Raw genomic sequence first — 20,436 nt, forward strand, 5'->3', positions numbered from 1 at the left:
GGGGCCACATAGTATACACAGACACACAATATACACACACAGTATACACACAAAGAATACACACACTGAAAAGATACTGGAGAGGCGGGGCAGCTATAATCTTGGGATTTTTAAAACAACACAGATTTTTATATACTGTCCCTGGTTTTATTGAGGCTGGCAACCCTGATGGGGCCCCTTAGTGGCATGGGGCCCTCGGGCAGTGCCCGAGTGCCCGAATGGTCAGTCCGCCCCTGTTCCTTACCCCTGTATTCCGTGCACAACACTCACAATTCAGCCACACCCACTGTTCCCCATGCCGCGCTAAATTACTGTTCTCCTTAAGGCAACCAAAAGTGTGCCAGGATTTATCTTTTACAATCTTATAGCATATACGCCAAAAAAATGCTGTGCGCCGCTAAAGTTTTCAGGTTTAGCTTGAAGAAAAGGTGGCAACCCTAACTTAAGCAGTTCTGCAAAAAAGAGTGGGCAAATATTGCAAGTCTAGCTGTAATTAACCACTTAAGGACCGTTAAGATTTACTCCCTTAATGACCAGGCCATTTTTTGTGATACGGCACTGCGTCGCTTTAACTGACAATTGCGCGGTCGCGCGACGCTGTACCCAAACAAAATGTATGTCCTTTTTTTCCCATAAATAAAGCTTTCTTTTGGTGGTATTTGATCACACCCCTGTGGTTTTTATTTTTTGCTAAATAAAAAGGGGGGTGGTCGTTGCGCTGTGATAGGAAGGGGATGAAGGGAAAAAGGGGAGACTAAACTAGAGTGCATGTGACCAACATGCCAGGTGACCAAAAAAACAATAAGAATCAATAAACCGAGAATAAGGGAGAAAATACTGACATGTGCATATAATAAACACCGTGAGAATACTACTAAATGGTGTATAAAAAAATGCTGACATGAAGCAACAAGGAAGATGAATTACATAGCATAACAATGAACAGTGCACATGAAATGAGGAAGGCGACCAGGCCAATATAAAACACAGGTGATAATTACATTGATGTAAAATGTGTGAGTGAAATATGACAACACACTGAGTGCATGAATAAACAAATACAAAAAATGAAGACAGAAAAATATATATATAATAGTCCCAATGATAAGTGTTGTAAAAAACCAAAACACTTGGCAACTAGCTCAAAAAAAATGTGAGAAGGAACTCGGCATATAAAAAACAGAAAATATGTATATAACACAAAAAATATATATAATGGCGAAAAAAATGTAAAAGGCAGTCCCGCCACCAAATGTGACACTTCTGAGTGACAATCCAAAAACACAATGGTATAAGTGAAAGGAGGGGAGTGATCTTCAGTGGGAACACCTCAGTGTCCACAGGCCCCATACCGTAGATGTTTAAGAACACAGGAGGAAAGGCAGGATGAGGGGGAGAGAGGGGGTTGCACTCACTTGTGACCAATGAGCGCAAGCCTCAACCCTTAGGAGCACGGGACGCTGCCACACAACAGCTGATGTGACGAGCACGGCGCTCGCGGAGTTTTTACCCCCCAGCTGTCATCTTTTGTAAGTGTATGACGTTTTAGTTTGTGTATTAAAGTTTATATCATACGGGATCACGCTATGTGCGGCTTTTTTGTTTCGATACTGCACTGTTTATACGCTTTATGATGGGTGGTGAGCAACAGGAGGCGAGAGACGTTGGAGGGTCCTTGGCCAGCAGCTGGGAATATACGAGCTCGGCGCTCGTGGGTTGAGGCTTGCGCTCATTGGTCACAAGTGAGTGCAACCCCCTCTCTCCCCCTCATCCTGGCTTTCCTCCTGTGTTCTTAAACATCTACGGTATCACACCATATGCTGTTTTATCTTGTTTTTTCTCTGCATATCACATACCGCATCTGTGAGCTACGCCATCTGCTGCATTTTTGGATTCCATTATCTACTCGGCTTCAAATATATATGCTGTATACCTTACAGCTGTAAGGTAAGGGGCCTGTGGACACTGAGGTGTTCCCACTGAAGATCACTCCCCTCCTTTCACTTATACCATTGTGTTTTTGGATTGTCACTCAGAAATGTCACATTTGGTGGCGGGACTGCCTTTTACATTTTTTTCGCCATTATATATATTTTTTGTGTTATATACATATTTTCTGTTTTTTATATGCCGAGTTCCTTCTCACATTTTTTTTGAGCTAGTTGCCAAGTGTTTTGGTTTTTTACAACACTTATCATTGGGACTATTATATATATATTTTTCTGTCTTCATTTTTTGTATTTGTTTATTCATGCACTCAATGTGTTGTCATATTTCACTCACACATTTTACAACAATGTAATTATCACCTGTGTTTTATATTGGCCTGGTCGCCTTCCTCATTTCATGTGCACTGTTCATTGTTATGCTATGTAATTCATCTTCCTTGTTGCTTCATGTCAGCATTTTTTTATACACCATTTAGTAGTATTCTCACGGTGTTTATTATATGCACATGTCAGTATTTTCTCCCTTATTCTCGGTTTATTGATTCTTATTGTTTTTTTGGTTACCTGGCATGTTGGTCACATGCACTCTAGTTAAGTCTCCCCTTTTTCCCTTCATCCCCTTCCTATCACAGCGCAACCACCACCCCCCTTTTTATTTACCATTGTTTTGTCTGTTTGGAGCAGTCTTTTAGGTGGTGCAGCAGTGTCCCCTTGTTAGTATAGGAGTCCGCTGGCAGCGCAGGAGTTCTTTTTATTGTTTCACTTTATTTTTTGCTGTATAAACAATAAAAGAGTGACAATTTTGAAAAAAAAAACAATATTTTTTACTTTTTGCTATAATAATTGTCCCCAAAAAGTATATAAAAAAACGAATTTCTTCCTCAGTTTAGGCCAATATGTATTCTTCTACATATTTTTAGTAAAAAAAAATCGCAATCAGAATATATTGATTGGTTTGCACAAAAGTTATAGCATCTACAAAATAGAGATAGATTTATGACATTTTTTTTTTTTTTTACTAGTAATGGCGGGGATCAGCAATTTTTAGCGGGACTGCGACATTGCAGCGGACAGATCGGACACTTTTTTGGGACCAGTGACATTTATACAGCAATCAGTGCTAAAAAAAGCACTGATTACTGTATAAATGACACAGGCAAAGAAGGGGTTAACACTAGTGATCAAGGGGTTAAATGTGTTCCCTGGAAGGTGTTTCTAACTGTGGGGAGAGTGGACTGACTGGTGGAGGAGAGAGATCACTGTTCCTGATCACTAGGAACAATCTCTCCCTACTTCCCTGACAGAACGGGGATCTGTTTGTTTACATTGATAGATCCCCGTTTTGGCTCTCTGTGGAGTGATTGCGCCGACATACAGCTACGACGATTCGCGTAATAGAGCCAACCTGCCGCAGTATAGAGACGGCGGCTGGTCGACAAGTGGTTAAAGCAAAATGTGGTCCATCAAAATAATGAGTTTATATGTATAAAGTATTATTATTATGGTTACAATAAATTAAAAAAAGGAAGGTTTTAACCAGTTTGGGGTGCATGTTAGAGTAATCTATGAAAATGAATTGGTTTGCTGTGCTCTGAGACAAATTCTGAGATTACCCAAGAACAGGATTCCATAATAAAAACACCAGAAAAGAGGACGTCTTTAATTTTTTAAACTAATTTAACATTCTCAAAAACACAATAAAGAGTTCAAACAAAACATCACAAATGATAAATAACATAAATAAAAACTATATTACAATTCAGCTTTTTCCTCAGGATGCTGCAGGCTATGAAGAATACTTTTCAACAGAAAACACTATATAGCAGTGTTATTTTAGGCTCGGTTCACACTGCCATGACCTGAGGTGCAACTTTGTCAGGCGAGATCCTGGCGAATTGAGTACTACTTTGATAGAAGTATAGAATAGAAGTTGGATAGAAGTCGCCTAGAAGTTGTACAGGAACCTTTTCTAAAGTTGAAGCGACTTTAGTGATGCTGATTAGGACAGCTCTTATTGCTTAACATGAGACTTAACATGTCACACGACTTGGGGTCTCACAAGTCGGATCCCAAGTAGCAGCAATGTGAACCGAGCCTAACAGAGTAGGCAATCCATCCTTCCAGCCACAAACAGTGACTATGTACTGTGCCAGTCACTCACCCATATTCAATCTGGGCCTTGTTAGAGCCAAAGGTTGCCAGCACGTCACAGATCTTACAGCATAGAATGGTCGGTTTTATTCATAAATACTGTAGGTATCAGGCATTGCCCTTCCCTGCAATATGTAAAAAAATGCTGAAACATTTAGAGGCGCTTATTCAATACAACTGTAGGAGATTTGGAAGTATCAAATGTGCAGAAACCAAACTGATTTTTTTTTTTACTGTCAAATCAGTGAAAGTTGATTGCTGGTGGCTGCTCTAGATTACTTCAATTTGTTTTCCTGGAAAAAAAAAACTGATAATGCTACCTATATTTAAATCTGGCAATAATCTTGGCAAGTTTTTCTATGAAACCTGATGCATCTGTTTAAAGCTGAGTGGCTGGACTCAGAAGCCAGTGGCAATCAATGGAGTAGCAGTGCTTATACAGTGGTTTCCAGCATCCAGGGGGATCTTTCAGGTATGGCACATACATAGTTACTTTGGTCCAAGTTGTAACAATGCAAAATAGCCAAACCTTTAAAGAAGAACTTTGGGCAAAATGTTTATTCTCCCATGCAGTGGGGCTTGAGTTAACTGCTCATCTTTGTCTAGGGGTGAGGAGAGCGGAGATATACTTACCTAATCTGCTGATCCTCTGTGGCAAGACTGGTTCCCACCGCTCCTGCCCCCCCGCACGCTAGCGGTCTTATGCAGTGGACTGTTCCTGACATCATCACACCCATAGGCTGGCTTTGAACATGGGGGCAGCAGGAACAGTGCACCACTGGATGTGGGGGAGCGCTGTTTTCCTGGAGGATCAAGTAAGTATAGCCAGGGCCTCGACAAGGGGTGGGCAGGAGGGGTGGCTGCCCTGGGCGCAATGGTTCATTGAAGGGATGTGGGCGCCCTGACCCTAACGGAATGGGGGGGTGCAGTTTGGCATATTTGCCCTGGGCACTGGATGGCCTTGTCCTGGTACTGAGTATAGCTTTTCCTTGCGCCCCTGGACAACACAAGCAATTAACCCATGCAGTGAAGGCACAGCCCCACTGCATGGGATAATTAAACATTTTGCTTTGAGTTCTTCTTTAAGGGAAAATACATCTTTCAAGCTAGATCTTAACTTTCTAAGTTACCTGACACAATCTGTACATAATTTTTGTGAAATGGCTGTATGTCTACTGATGATTGGGAAAAAGGGCCAAATGTTAAATCTAGCCTTATGCTGGGAATACATGGTTCGAATCTCAGCTGGTTCAGCAGGAACTGGCTGAGATTTGAGCCATTATTGAGCTGGCTGAGTGTACCAAGTTGATCGATCTATCAACTTGGGTACAACCACCCTGTCGCATTCTCGGATGCTATAGCCGATAGCGATAATCACTATCTTCATCCAGCAGGGATGGCTTCACCCACCCACTCCTGCCGAGAGAAGACAATTGCTCGGCAGGAGCGATTCCCCTGTCAACACTGTCTGTGTTGATGAGGGAATCGTGCAAATTTCTATTTGCAACACGTGGTTACAGGAAAGAAATTGCCACTGTCTATGGCCTGCCTCACTAAACATACTGTTTTTGCTTTATAATTGGCTTTTATTTGTTTTGTTTTTTTGTCATAGATAAACTAAGTGCTATGAGTGAAGAAATTTGAAGCAAAGCAAACCATTATATCCTAGTTTCAACCAAAAGATGCTTTAAAAAAACAAAGCACATGAAGTCCAAAATATACACATAGTTGAAAAGATATTATGAAGTGATATACTGTATACTGTGAAAATCGCAAATAAATGTAGATATGGAAAAATATGAATCCAGTAATTGGACATTTCTGTATATGATCCATAAGCTAAATTTAATGACTTTTCAAAATATACTGCAAGATTGCTCAAGCAGCAATCCTGATAGACTAATGCCCTGTACACACGACCGGTTTTCCCGTCGGAATAAACTCTGAAGGTTTTTCCGACGGAGTTCCGACGGAATTCTGCTCAAGCTGTCTTGCATACACACGGTCACACCAAATTCTGACCGTTCAGAACGCGGTGACGTACGACGGGACTAGAAAACTGAAGTTCAATAGCCAGTAGCCAATAGCTTTCATCTCGTACTTGCTTCAGAGCACGCGTTGTTTTTGGAATGTTGGAACAGCATACAGACGAGTGGTTTTCCGATAGGAATTGGTTCCGTCGGAAAAATTTAGAACATGTTCTCTTTCTAGGTCCATCAGAATTTTCAACGTAAAAAGTCCGATGGGGCATACACACGATCGGCATATACAATGAAAAGCTCCCGTCGGACTTTTTCTGTCGGACATTCCGCTCGTGTGTACACGGCACGAGTCTGCTATTTGTGGTTAATCCTTTCCTCTTTTGGATCCTTCCATTGGTCTATTTTGCGAAGAAGAAAAAAAATGGGGCTCCAGGCATTGGCATAAATCCACCTACTCTTGGTAAGGATTATTGTACTGTTTTTTGCTGATTTGAAATATAATAGATGGATGATGTGATATGGGTGGATTCTGGCAGATTAGGAACAAAGTTTGGAGTTGCCAATCTCAAACTTCAGATAAAACACGAAGAATGTAAATACCTGTCCTGCTGCTTACGCTGCCAAATACTACTCCATTGAAGAAAAACTGCTGAGTGAAGTTTCTTCTGAAACCAAAACTTCTAGGATTGTCCCCACAGTACTCTGTGTCCTGTATTGACACTAAAAACTTTAAGGAACACTGGAGATGGACACTCCTTGAAGCATTGGTTTTAGCACAAACTTCTTGCAGCAATTCCTGTTCAATGGAATGGCATTTGATGGGCAGCCAGAAGGACAGGTATGTCTTTTTTATTTGTCTTTAGAGGCAGCTATGTTTTTTTAAGATTGGCAAAAGGCTTTCTTTAAAGTGAACTTGTGCTTTGCCCATGCATAGCAAAGCTATAGATTCATTCGAATCCCCCCTCTGCAGCAGCATATAATCAGCTTTCATTTGCTCACAGAAACCAATTAGCTTCCAGGTTAAGCTTCATAGCTTAATTGAACAAGCTGAAGTTAGAAGCTGATTGGCTACCTACCACTCACAGCTGCACCAGATTTTGCACTCTCCAGTTTTAGTACATCAACCTCACAATAACATGAATCAGAGGAGTTCCTTAACAGCTGATAGTTTCAATTCGACAGGGTATCTGAAAGCGAATAGATGCTGTTCCACTCTCGACTTGGAATGCTCTGGGATTTCCTTGTCACAAGTTCACCCTGTTTTAAATGTATTTGTTAAACAAATCATATTAAAACAGATATAAAACATCAATTTAAAGATTTAAAAAAATAATAGACTTGACCTTGAATTTTGAGTTTTTCCATATATATCTACAGTAATGATTTCCATCCTATTTGTGTAGTGTTCATCCATTTTTACAGCATTAAATGAGTTACTTATATAGCAGGATTATGTGAATGGTTATACATAGCATTATATGGTTGCAGCCATCCTCATTGACAGTTCAAATGGCTGTTTGGTCATACTTCTGTTGAAAAATACTTAGAATAAAAATATTGTTATAAAGATCCTTTGTAGAAAAAAACACGGTTTTCAAAGTAGTATTTGATGTATCAACGTGCGCTGTATATTTATATTCTTGCTTTAGTGGTCAAGTGGAGGACATTTAGCACCATCAGAAAATAAAAGACATTATAAACTTCTGTTATGATCAGCCATCTTCTACCTATTTAGAAAACTCAATGAAAATACTCCAAAGTTACTAGTGAACGGTGCTGGAATGTTGCTTCATGTTCTCGCTGACTGCAGCATAACCAGTCCACCAATCAAATGCATCTAAAACACTGCAACATGTCAACTTTCTGCCTGAATGATTGAATGACTTTAGAAACTCAGTTGTCAATGATGGTTTTCATAATCTGCCATTAAGTTCCTAGTGCCATCCCTTCTACTATCTATTCCCAAACTCTTGCTGCTACCAGAAAGTCTCATTAGCACCTCTGAATCTGTATCCCCATGTGACTCGGCTTTCTGTGTCAACAACATTTCAAAGAGGGTGCTCATTTCGGAGAGAAAGGTGCTGGCCAATCTGTTGTCTTGTGAACCGTCAGTAAGCTTGCCAAATGTTAGGAAGGTTCTTAGATCTTCTTTCTCTGTTGCTGATATTGGAGGCTCCAGAGCTATTTGATTATTGGGAGTGAATAGATTCTCCTTGTAGCTGTTGGCCAAAGGTAAAGAGAGCCGAGCAATCCATTCGGGGTCAAGATCACTCAAGCGGTTGCCTTCTGAACCTGTCATTAAAGAAAAAAACATTAATTCATACCTCTTTATATATTGTGTATTTCTTGCTCCTTAATTTAAAAGAACCTTACTTCATATTTCTTTACTGCCTTAATAAGTGCTATATTAACTTTGAATTCATTCACAGCTTAATTAATTATGCTTCAACTGCCATAGTGTACCATAGAAAAATCATTCAACGAACTATCAATCTTACTGTCATAGGTAACTTAATGTGAACCTACTGCTTTACTGTGAATGAATAATGCACAAATTCACTTAAACGCCAACCTCCCCAACAGCACATACTTACCTTTCTTTCACTCCCCCACTGCACTATTCAGCCCCCGAGAAAAAAAGACTTGTGTAAGCTACCAGTCACTGGAGACTTAGCTTGCAAAGGACTATGGCCTCCATGTTGGACAGCTCTGGTTCAGTTCTGTCAAATGCTGTGAATGGCATGTTTATCCATACCTGGAAGTGTCAGATATTTCCTTCAGCTCTGAGTACTTAACAAAGTGGTAGTGAAGTGGTAGTGAAGAAAAATTAGGTATATACTCCTGGGGATGGGGGGATTTTTCAAGAAAACTTGTTTCGCCATTCGTGGGAAAATCAAAAGCTTGCTTTAGGGCAAGTCTTTGTTTTGGGTGAGTTTAATTTCAAAGAAACAACAGTGTGTAAATTAGGAAAATTGTGCAGTTATGTCTGGAACTTGGGGAAGGAATATAGTACCAATATGAGCATAACTGTACTGACTTAAACAGATTTTGGCTAGCAATAATGCATATGCTTGCTTTGAATTTTGCTACTATTATCACAGAGATTTGTTAGCTTGATACATAACAATTAGGAACCAAGGATTTTTGTTTTGACTAGCATGCAATCTGGCCAAATGCAAAATCTGCATACAGTCAGGTCCATAAATATTGGGACATCGACGCAATTCTAATCTTTTTGGCTCTTTACACCACCACAATGGATTTGAAATGAAACAAACAAGATGTGCTTTAACTGCAGACTTTCAGCTTTAATTTGAGGGTATTTACATCCAAATCAGGTGAACAGTATAGGAATTACAACAGTTTGTATATGTGCCCCCCACTTTCTAAGGGACCAAAAGTAATAGGACAATGAGCTGCTCAGCTGTTCCATGGCCAGGTGTGTGTTATTCCCTCTTTATCCCATTTACAAGGAGCAGATAAAAGGTCCAGAGTTCATTTCAAGTGTGCTATTTGCATTTGGAATCTGTTGCTGTCAACTCTCAATATGAGATCCAAAGAGCTGTCACTATCAGTGAAGCAAGCCACCATTAGGCTGAAAAAACAAAACAAACCCATCAGAGAGATAGCAAAAATTAGGTGTGGCCAAATCAACTGTTTGGAACATCCTTAAAAAGAAAGAACGCACCGGTGAGCTCAGCAACACCAAAAGACCCGGAAGACCACGGAAAACAACTGTGGTGGATGACCGAATAATTCTTTCCCTGGTGAAGAAAACACCCTTCACAACAGTTGGCCAGATCAAGAACACTCTCCAGGAGGTAGGTGTATGTGTGTCAAAGTCAATAATCAAGAGAAGACTTTACCAGAGTGAATACAGAGGGTTCACCACAAGATGTAAACCATTGGTGAGCCTCAAAAACAGGAAGGCCAGATTAGAGTTTGCCAAACAATATCTAAAAAAGCTTTCACAGTTCTGGAACAACATCCTATGGACAGATGAGACCAATATCAACTTTTACCAGAGTGATGGGAGGAGAAGAGTATGGAGAAGGAAAGGAACTGCTCATGATCCAAAGCATACCACATCATCAGTGAAGCATGGTGGTGGTAGTGTCATGGTGTGGGCATGTATGGCTGCCAATGGAACTGGTTCTCTTGTATTTATTGATGATGTAACTGCTGACAAAAGCAGCAGGATGAATTCTGAAGTGTTTCGGGCAATATTATCTGCTCATATTCAGCAAAATGCTTCAGAACTCATTGGACTGCGCTTCACAGTACAGATGGACAATGACCCGAAGCATACTGTGAAAGCAACCAAAGAGTTTTTTAAGGGAAAGAAGTGGAATATTATGCAATGTCCAAGTCAATCACCTGACCTGAATCCGATTGAGCATGCATTTCACTTGCTGAAGACAAAACTGAAGGGAAAATGCCCCAAGAACAAGCAGGAACTGAAGGCAGTTGCAGTAGAGGCCTGGCAGAGCATCACCAGGGATGAAACCCAGCATCTGGTGATGTCTATTGCGTTCCAGACTTCAGGCTGTAATTGATTGCAAAGGATTTGCAACCAAGTATTAAAAAGTGAAAGTTTGATGGATGATTGTTAACCTGTCCCATTACTTTTGGTCCCTTAAAAAGTGGGAGGCACATATACAAACTGTTGTAATTCCTACATCGTTCACCTGATTTGGATGTAAATACCCTCAAATTAAAGCTGAAAGTCTGCAGTTAAAGCACCTCTTGTTCGTTTCATTTCAAATCCATTGTGGTGGTGTATAGAGCCAAAAAGATTAGAATTGTGTCGATGTCCCAACATTTATGGACCTGACTGTAGGTGTCCCAGTCCCGCCGATGATAGTAAATCCCCGCCGCTGGAGGTGCTCACAGGACTGGAGGAGTAGTAGAGGCGGTCTGCCCCCAAGCTGACATCACATCTGCCCTATACCCCAGGGGTCCCAGAACTTCTCCAGCCCTGTGAGCACCTCCAGCAGCTGTGATTTATGATCGTTGGCTGGACCGGGACACATATGCAGATTTTGCATTTGCCAGATATGTTCTATGAGTGCTAACATTTTTAATAAACTGCCCACTAGATGCTGCTTTTCCCTTTCTATACACACACACACATGTAATTTGGACAGGAATCACACCGAATTCCTGCTCAAGTCGCATGCGATTTTTTGCAGTGCGATTTTTCACAAATTTTTTAAATTATTGATGCAAATTGCACTGCAAAGTATTGGTACTCAGTATCGGCGAGTACTTGACCGAAAGTATCGGTACTCATACTCGCCGATAAAAAACGGTATCAGTGCAACCCTAATCAATTTTATCAGCCATTTTCTGCAGTTACAGTTAATTAGAAAGGCATATGCAAATAATTTTATGTTTATTTACAGGTTTTTTAACAACCACCAAAGCTGAAAACACATCCCATCACTTTGCACAATAATTTTCACTTACTTGCATTAGGGCCCAGAAGAGCCTCAAAATTGTCTTCCAGGAAGTTAGGGCTAGAAGAGAAGTCACCCCCTGGCTCAGAGTCCAGATCTCCAGCTTCACTCTCACCATGGCCGCTGTCCTTTGTGCTTTGCCAATCAGTCTCCTGCCCAGCAGTTCTAAATATCAACAGAAAGTAATGGTTAAATAGGGGTTTGCTTTCTTTTGTCTTTAAACTGATTACAAAATTGATCAATTTAATAACTTTTATATTTAGCTGTAGTGAAAGAATGGGCCTATGAACAGATGTCAGGCTTAATTATTACTGCCCACCTCCATCAATAATAATGGACATTTATTTGACTAATATTGTTATCATCGTTATTATTAACTATAAATATTAAAGAATATGGGTTATAAATGTCAAACAAACCCAGTTCCCACTGGAAGTAATGGGTGTGGATTACAGGGAACTAAAACTCTAGGATAGAAAGCAACATGGATAAGAAGTTGAGTTGAATGAAACTTAGATTTTTACTATGCTGCAACTTCAACAAAAAATTGGAAAATGTTATCAAAATTTGCCATTTTGGCATAATGTGTTGGAGAAAGGTGAAAATATGGTGTTTTTGGTGATTTTTACAGATGGAGTTAGAATTCCTGACTCCTGAGAGTTAGGGAATCACCTTTTATCTATCCTGGATTCACTGGCATAGTTGAACCTTAAAATGGGCAACAAAGTGAAATCAATGTTTGTTAGTTTGTTTACATATTTTTAAAATGTTATTTGTTTTTATTACTGGGTTTTGCTGTCTTTAGGAAAATTTTTTCTTAGGTGCACATCAAGGGAATAGATCTGGATGTGTATAGGTTGGACGTGAGTTGAGAAATAATGTGAATGCAAAGCATTATGCCGCATTCAGAATGGAAACCAGTGTGGTAAAGCACCTGATGAGTGGTAGAAGACCTAGGTCATGCAGCACCATTTGTGATCAGTTATAGAGAGGGAAAAACTCTTAGTGAAAGCCAGAAAGGAGGATGCTCTAGCATTCAAGGCAAGAAACCTTGGTGGTCTCTAGAGTTAAGAACATGTATATATTAAAAATGTCAACTGTTGAGCTGTTCTATATCTCAATCAAGAAATAGGAAGAGGGTTTGGTCAATGCTTACACCAAACCCATGATCTTGTGAAGCAGCTAGAATGACAGCACTATGAGCAGTTTAATCCCTGGCAGGCCTGTGTGTGCTGTCCACAGTTCCACTCCTGCTAGGTACCAGTTCTATATAAAAGTAGGAACTTAAAATTGTTGGGTTCTTCTTTGCAACTGTGGAAAAGTGTCAAACTCTCTGAAACATTATCTAGAATAGATACTTACAGGTTTTATTGGTGATGGCTTAGAAAGGAATGTTTATTTTTGGCAGAAAGTTACCTATTATCTAGTGTAGCAGAGATTTCCTCTACAGAAAAGAGTGACAGAATATGACACTATCTACTAATTGGAAGCAAGTTAACTACCATTACTTATTGTTACCTGCCAGCCTTAGACGAGTACTTGTTTCCTCTGTGAAGTGTCTTGGGGTGAACTTGTCCTTGGTGGAGCAGAGATAAAAGCTCAGAAATTTGCTGCAATGATGAAACAAAATAAAAAGTCCTTAGTTCTGAGAGAACAAGCAGATCACTGTCTAGTGAGTAATGTTAGTGGTATATATTATATTTTAACGTTCAAAATCTGTCATCTTTACCTCTCATTTTGCAATGGAATATGAGAGGTATGAAATAATTTGACCATTTAATTCTAATTTAAGACTGAGCAGACCTAGAGTGCTTTCAAATATTCTGTGAAAAAGGCATCTCTTTCAGTCTAATGATGCCATAAGGACTTGTCTCAGTTTTTATATTAGCTGTAATTAGCCTTACTGTTTGCCTAAGATCAGATCTTACTGTTTGCATAAGATCAGATCTTACTGTTTGCATAAGAACAGATCTGATTAAATATCGCAGCGTTATCACTTTTCTTTGATCCATTGAAGTGGAAAGGCAACCAATCCTTTTTAGGGGTTCTAATCTTGCACCTTGCTATCCAAAAAATAATTGGCTGTAATTCTGTTTTATTTTATTTGATTATATGCCCTCTAGTCATACAGCATTTTGTTTTATACACAATATTCTGCTTTTTTTCATTCAAATGTGTGAGACATGAATACAGGAATTACAAAGATAAAAACTTTATTTAAAGTATACTGTCACAAGAAAAATATGTGGGCTGCCATTGCTGAAATGCTTCTGACAATGATAGTTGCCTGGTTGTGTGAGGCTTTTGGGTCACTGAACCAGTACAAGCATGCAGCTAGAGAAGTCAGAATTCAGAAAAGAGTAAGAAAGTAATTAAGGCAACAGCATAACAACCAGGAAACTAGCATTTTAAAAAGGAATGGTCAACTGTAACAACCTTCGTGATTCTCACATGGTAGGCGTACTCTAGCTACCTTTTGCAATCCGGCCTTTATTTGTAGGCAGACTATATAACCTAGATCTTAGGATGGCCAGATTGACTAAGATGACAGTGGATAGTTTGCCACAAATGCAGACAGAAATGATAATGGTAAGGTCAGGGATGTTAGTTATAGTGACTTCAGCCAAGGGCAGACTTCAGAATAGCCAGAACAGACAATTGCCTGGGGTAGCACACCCAACCACACACTCAACTGGTTGCTAACTGAGTCCAGACACTTAACACCAAACTGCTAGTAAAAAAGGGAAAAGAGTTTTCCCTTCTTTTTTCGTTCTAAGGATAAATTGTCTGCATCAGCCTCTTTGTCCCCAGCCTGGGTGCACTTTGTATAACTGTGATATATTATCCTCAATGTTACATAATTACATAGTAGGTGAGGTTGAAAAAAGACACAAGTCCGTCAAGTCCAACCTATGTATGTGATTAAATGTGTGGTACTAGTTCTAGCCAGTCACTGAATTAGGAGATAAAGACATAAGAAAGTTGGCCTAGGAGGAAAAGGAAGTATAAAAGTCTGGTCCAGTTTGATCCTGCTATCATCTAGTACTGATAAAAATTATTTAAGCTTGTTCTCTGTAAAAACAAAACGGCCAACTTACCATTGGCTCTAATTAGTAACTTTTTTTTTTAAAAGAATATGCAGAAGAGTTTCCTATTTCCTCCTTAAATAATGTATGTGTTAATTTGGCAGCAAACTAGCTATATCATATGTGATACACTGATCTGCCATGGAAAATGTTTTTTTTGGGTATCATTCAGAAGCATCTGCAGCACCTGGATGCATACTCTGGAGTGCAGGGACAGGATATAAATGGGCTCCAAGAAACACAGGTCCTTCCACCAGATGTTCAGCTCAGCTAGGTATAGCATATTGAGATATGACAAATTTCTGCAGATACTAGCTGTAATCTTTATTGCCATAAATGACACACTTTTAGTCACTGGTGCGATGCGGCACATCATTGTTGGGGGCAAAGGCTTTGTCTGCCAAAAAGGCAAGAAGAGAGTTTTGTCTCTAGAGATGCCCTCTAGTTCTAAAAGGCCAGGTTCTTACTTGCTGTCATCTGCTGCTATATACTGTACACTGTGTCTACACCAGCAAGGATGAGATGATGATCACCCTATTCAGCTGTTTCATGCAAGAATATCACAGCAGACACCCTCAGCTAAAACCTGGTCTGTTCGCTTTTCTTTACCCAGAGATACTGTATATCAGTGCCTGGAGATGTTTACCTGCAATCCATCTTCCCTCATTTCTTTGACATAAACATGTGTGCTTGGGCAAGCAGAGAGCATCCATGTTTATGAGACAGCTGGTATGGTGGTATGTTTGTACATGCACATCTAATTTGCCATTGTAAGTCAATGATTAGCTTAGCACTGGGTAGTGTTTAACACTGTAGTGAGAAGAGCAGCATTATCTAAACTTGAAAGTGTTTTATTTTAAAGGATTAGCCTTTGCCATTACATATTTTGATCTTTATCAGATTTGACCACAAAAACAGGTGGCATGTATGAATGTATACCATATGGTCACAGATACAGTATGTAAAGCCAGACCATCTAGCTAGATAAGTTGCATTTTTAAATGGAGGTTAGCATTGGCAATCCCCATATTTCTAACACGAAAGATTTATTTCATATGGGCTCTAGCATGCCCAGTGCACACCTTCATATTAACAACTAATTTTAGCAAGAAAACTGTGTATTGGTCTCATGTATTATTTCAAGACATAGAGAACTCCAGGGTATCTATGATGAATAATATAATAAATATAGTCTTTATTGTGTGATGCAGTGAATGGAAAATCTGTTCAGTACTTGTTACTTTTTAACAGAAATAATCATTATGTAACATTAATCAAGAACAGAAACAATGTTTTCTCACAGAAACCATTAACTGCACACAATATAGTATAGTTGATGAATATGTTATTTGGAAATCCATTTTTAAGCAGTAGTTTAGCCAGACTGGTAAAACATAACTCAGGCTGTATTGGAGAGATGGCATACATAAAGGCAAGCTCACCAACCATTGTCTCTTATAATAAATGCACTGGCTTTGTTAAACTATAGTACAGTATGTAGATAGCAATGCATGTGCCTGTATTATAATTTGGGAGAAATGATCCCAAATCACAAGGTAGGTCTTAAACTTTGTATGCTGGGATGTACCACCATTCACAGTGCTGCTAAGCTTCACGTACTAGGAATCTTTTGTTACATTAAAAGATAACAGCAATGACTAAACATACTGGGTGATACAGAGGAATATAACTTTGCATACAGGTAACTGCACCAGCTGCAGCTCTATTGGGAGAGAAGGACTTTATCAACAAGCTAGTGTAATGTAATATATATTGTATGTGTCCCATGAAATCAATCATTTTTTTTACCAAAGGTTTTTTTTTTTCTTAAAGTGTATGCAAAGCCAGTTGTGGACAGAGTGTGGAAAGGTTAAATCCCTTGTCATATTGTTTTCTGTATGTATCTCTATGGCAGAGATTCAACCTCTCTATTTGTCCTGTGGACCATTGTCTTGTGTACAGAAAGTGATTGAAAATCTAAATTATTTCAGAGGAACATGAGGCTAGGGAAATCTAGGGATAACTATCCCATTGACATTTGTCTAGGAGGGGACTTACCCTCACTTTGGATAGATTTTGTGTCACTTTTTGGTGTGTCTCTGGGCCAGGAAGTAAAGGGAAATCTTCTCAAGGGGACACTGACAGGAAAAAACCCTACTCCGACTAAAACAACTAAGCTTTGGCTTTAAATGCACCTTAATCATGCCATATTTAAATGTGGTGGCTTAAAGCTTTAAAGCCTTATCATGATTTCTCTTATGCACTATACATCTATAGATTATAAGCATTATTTATACATAGTACTACATACTAGTGGAGCAGGTGAATTCAAGGTGCATTGAAAAAAGTAGTAATAGTCATTGAAAACGTAAGCAGCAGAAATGTGGACACTAAAGAAAAACTAGACAGATAAAGTTCAATTAATAATTAATTAAAAAGGCTTACCTGCACATGTGGTGACTGCATGGTAACATCCACACCTTCTTTCTCTGCTAATGCCACCATCGATAGTCTTACCAGGCTTCTCAAGATCTGCTCTTTAGATGACTGTTCTACATTCTTTTGTCTTCTTAGCGTAGGAGAAGTAGCTGGAGAAAAGTTGCCTCCATTGTATACTATGGGTTCAGAAGGGCTGAAATTATCATGGACTCTTATTTGAGGGCTACCTGGGTTCTTTAAGGTTTTATTACTGACTGGAAGGGTTCCACTGGGGTCTTCAAAGTTCTCTCTAGAGTAGCTTCTCTGTCTCTGATATTGTAATGTTCGGCACACAGAGGGAGGTAATGAGAAAGACTGCTCTAAATCTGTAGTATCTTCACTTAATATTTCCTGGTTATGTTGGTGCCTTAGTGTGCGATATAGTGTAGGTGTGAGATGAAAAGGAGTATGGAGAGTTTGATCCCCTGGAACTTCTTTTCCTTCATCTGGCAAAGGAAACAACTTGGCCTCTTCCACTGGTGTCACTGGTTGTGGTTGTTGCCGACCTCTAAGTACAGGGACTACATGAATATCTGCCTTTTGTATCTGCTTTTGAGGCCTTCTAGGCTGCTTCCTATAGGCAGATTCTTCCTCTCTGCAGTTGTATGCTCTATTGTCCTTTCTGTCTACTCGACAAAAGGACATGATGAGAGCCAATATAAGGAGACATACAACTAGAAGAACAGCCAGGCAAATAACAATTACCACAGACAGGCTCAGTTGGTTGCCATTGGTTTCGCTAGCTGAATTTTTCAAGTGGTCCAAGTGGCTATTAAACATAATTGATAGTTGAGCTTTGGATTCCCGATAAGGAATTCCACAGTCTCTGACATTGACCTGTAAGTCTATGACACTACCTATTAGATTGCTGGCATTGCTGGAGTTTATATATATATAGCCAAGATGTTCATCCATAGCAAACAAGCCTAGGTAGTCATCCAACAAATGGTAGACAAGTCTAGCATTCTCATCTGAGTCTGCATCGGTGGCAATAACTTGAAATATTGGGTGTTTGTTAAGTTTGGCTGTTTCTGATAGAATCTCATCTGATGTGTATCCCAAGGCCTCTGAGCTGGTAACTTCTAAGGCAGAAAGAAAGTATCCACTTTCAGCATTCACAAGGATGGTGATGGTGGCACCGCCTTTCTTAAGTTGAGGTTGCACAATTAATGGGCTATTATCATTTTGGTCTCTTACCAATACCTTGACAGAAGCATTACTGCTGAGTTGAGGGTCACCATTGTCTTCTGCTTGCACCAAGAATTGCATTTCCCTAATTTCTTCATAATCAATGGACTTAAGCACAACAATTTCACCTGTTTTGGAATGGACAGAGACAAAAGTTGATAGTGGTATCCCTGAAATAATAGAGTCAATAATCTTGTAGGTAACCTCTGCATTTTTACCTAAGTCAGCATCCTGAGCATTTACAGTGAGAAGATGAGTGAAAGGACTATTGTTTTCATGTAGTGAAACATCATATCTAGGCCTCTGAAAAACTGGAGCATTGTCATTGGCATCACGAACAAAAATTTTTAAGGATTTGTTAGATGTAAAAGATGGTTCACCTTGATCTTGGGCTTGGATTGTTATGTCATACACATCCCATTTTTCTCTGTCCAGAATCACATTGGTTGTTAGTATATAGCTGTTTCCTTTAGCTTTTTGAAGCCTAAAATGTTCATGGTCTTGAACTAAGTGACAATGCACATCCCCATTTGCGCCTGAATCTGGATCATTCGCCATAACCAAAGCAACAAAACTGCCCAGGGGAACAGCTTCAGACACAATGATCTCAGGAGAATCTGGAGAAGCCCATGTGACTTTAATATCAGGGGTGTTATCATTAATATCCAGAACTTTAATGACTACCTTGCAATGAGTAGGAATGGGATTAGGGCCTAAGTCCTTTGCTTGCACATCTAATTCATAGGAATGTCTGCTTTCATAGTCAAGTGGCTGTTTCAGAAATATTTCCCCTAACTTGGGATCAATGCTAAACATATTAAGAACATGGTGAGGTGTGTGTTTGCCAAATGAAAACTCAATTTCCCCATTTGGACCTTGATCTGGATCAGTAGCTGTGAGATTTATAAGAAGTGTACCAGGTGATGTGTCTTCTGAGATTTCTAAAATTACAGAGCTTTCCTCAAACATGGGGCTGTTATCGTTAGAGTCCAAGACATTAATCCTAACCTGTCTTGTCCCACTTTTTGGTGGGTATCCTCCATCTAATGCTGTTAAAACAAGCTCAAAAGAAGACTGCAGCTCCCTGTCCAGTTCTTTCACCACCACCAATTCGGGATGCTTTACGCCATCAGAACCGGAGATAATATCCAGGGTGAAATGTTCGTTTGGAGAGAGAGTATATAGCTTTACAGCATTGCTGCCAAAATCAGGGTCCCAAGCTCTGTCAAGTGGAATCCTAGTACGTAGGGAAGCACTTTCAGAGATCTCTACATCTAGTTCAGCTTTTGGAAACATTGGCTCATTGTCATTGATGTCCAGGACTTCAATTTCCACATGGACCAGAGCTAAGGCCTTGGTTGCTAGAACATTAAAAGACAGGATGCAGCGCCCATGAACCTTACAAAGCTCCTCTCTATCTAAACGATCTGTGGTGGTTATAGATCCATTCTTCAAACCCACTTGTACTGGAAAAGTGTTGGTCTCCTGTATAAGTTGGTATTCTTCATTCATATCCTCTATCCAGCCTGATGCATCAGATATGTGTCCGATGACTGTGCCAAGGGGTACTTCCTCCTGGATGCGAAATCTCACCATTAAAGAAACTGAATTTTGACAACTTCTGTGCAAGCAGCAAAGTAGTAGAAAACTAAAGAGGTGCTCAATGACCCTTAATGTCAGAGCCATATTTCACAAGTTTTCCAACCTGCAGCAAGTATCCTTATTGAAGATATGAAGAAGAGATTAGTGGAAAGCCTTCAAAATCTTCTTTATCTTTTCACATTGGAGCTCCTGTTGAAGTAATCTTGTTCTCCAAGGCATGAAGTCTATGGCACAGACTAGTTCTGTAAGCACTGTCAGGGCTGCTGACATTTGCACACGACGGCGTGACCAGACAAAAGGTTATGTAGGAAGCTGGAAAAGAATAGAGAAGCAGAATAAGTTGGGGAGGAGCGACAAAAAAGTTATGAGTTGCTTGTTTTCCCAGGGAAACCAGCCATCCTCCTACAGGAAGAGGGATGAGGAAGGAACTACAAGTCGTCAATGGACAATGCTCTGTTTAACCTCTTATTCTCCAGCTAGAACCTCAATCAGCTGTAAAACACTTAATATCTTGATCATGTGTCATGTAACAGTTAAGCCT

The 20,436-nt window shown here is 39.7% G+C and overlaps 1 protein-coding gene across 1 annotated transcript; it reads right to left on the reverse strand.

The window, feature by feature from the left end:
- Window positions 1–3,582: 3,582 nt before the first annotated feature.
- On the reverse strand, window positions 3,583–20,226 carry PCDH12 (protocadherin 12). Its single transcript, XM_073621047.1, has 4 exons — window positions 17,073–20,226; window positions 13,060–13,151; window positions 11,552–11,706; window positions 3,583–8,374 (listed from the first exon to the last, which is right to left on the reverse strand). Exons 1-4 carry the CDS (start codon window positions 19,977–19,979, stop codon window positions 7,983–7,985), a joined length of 3,546 nt encoding a protein of 1,181 aa, XP_073477148.1. The 5' UTR covers window positions 19,980–20,226; the 3' UTR covers window positions 3,583–7,982.
- Between the last annotated feature and the right edge of the window lie 210 nt (window positions 20,227–20,436).

Source organism: Aquarana catesbeiana, linkage group LG03 (assembly GCF_042186555.1).
Source record: "Aquarana catesbeiana isolate 2022-GZ linkage group LG03, ASM4218655v1, whole genome shotgun sequence".
NCBI lineage: Eukaryota > Metazoa > Chordata > Amphibia > Anura > Ranidae > Aquarana > Aquarana catesbeiana.

What these genes read in the sequence shown, in the direction of transcription:
- PCDH12 (XM_073621047.1), bottom strand. Translation starts at nt 19,979, where the DNA reads ATGGCTCTGACATTAAGGGTCATTGAGCACCTCTTTAGTTTTCTACTA. An exon ending in TGCAGTCACCACATGTGCAG is followed by an intron (nt 13,152 to 17,072) that starts GTAAGCCTTTTT and finishes TCATCATTGCAG; the next exon opens with CAAATTTCTGAGCTTTTATC. An exon ending in TACTCGTCTAAGGCTGGCAG is followed by an intron (nt 11,707 to 13,059) that starts GTAACAATAAGT and finishes GTTGATATTTAG; the next exon opens with AACTGCTGGGCAGGAGACTG.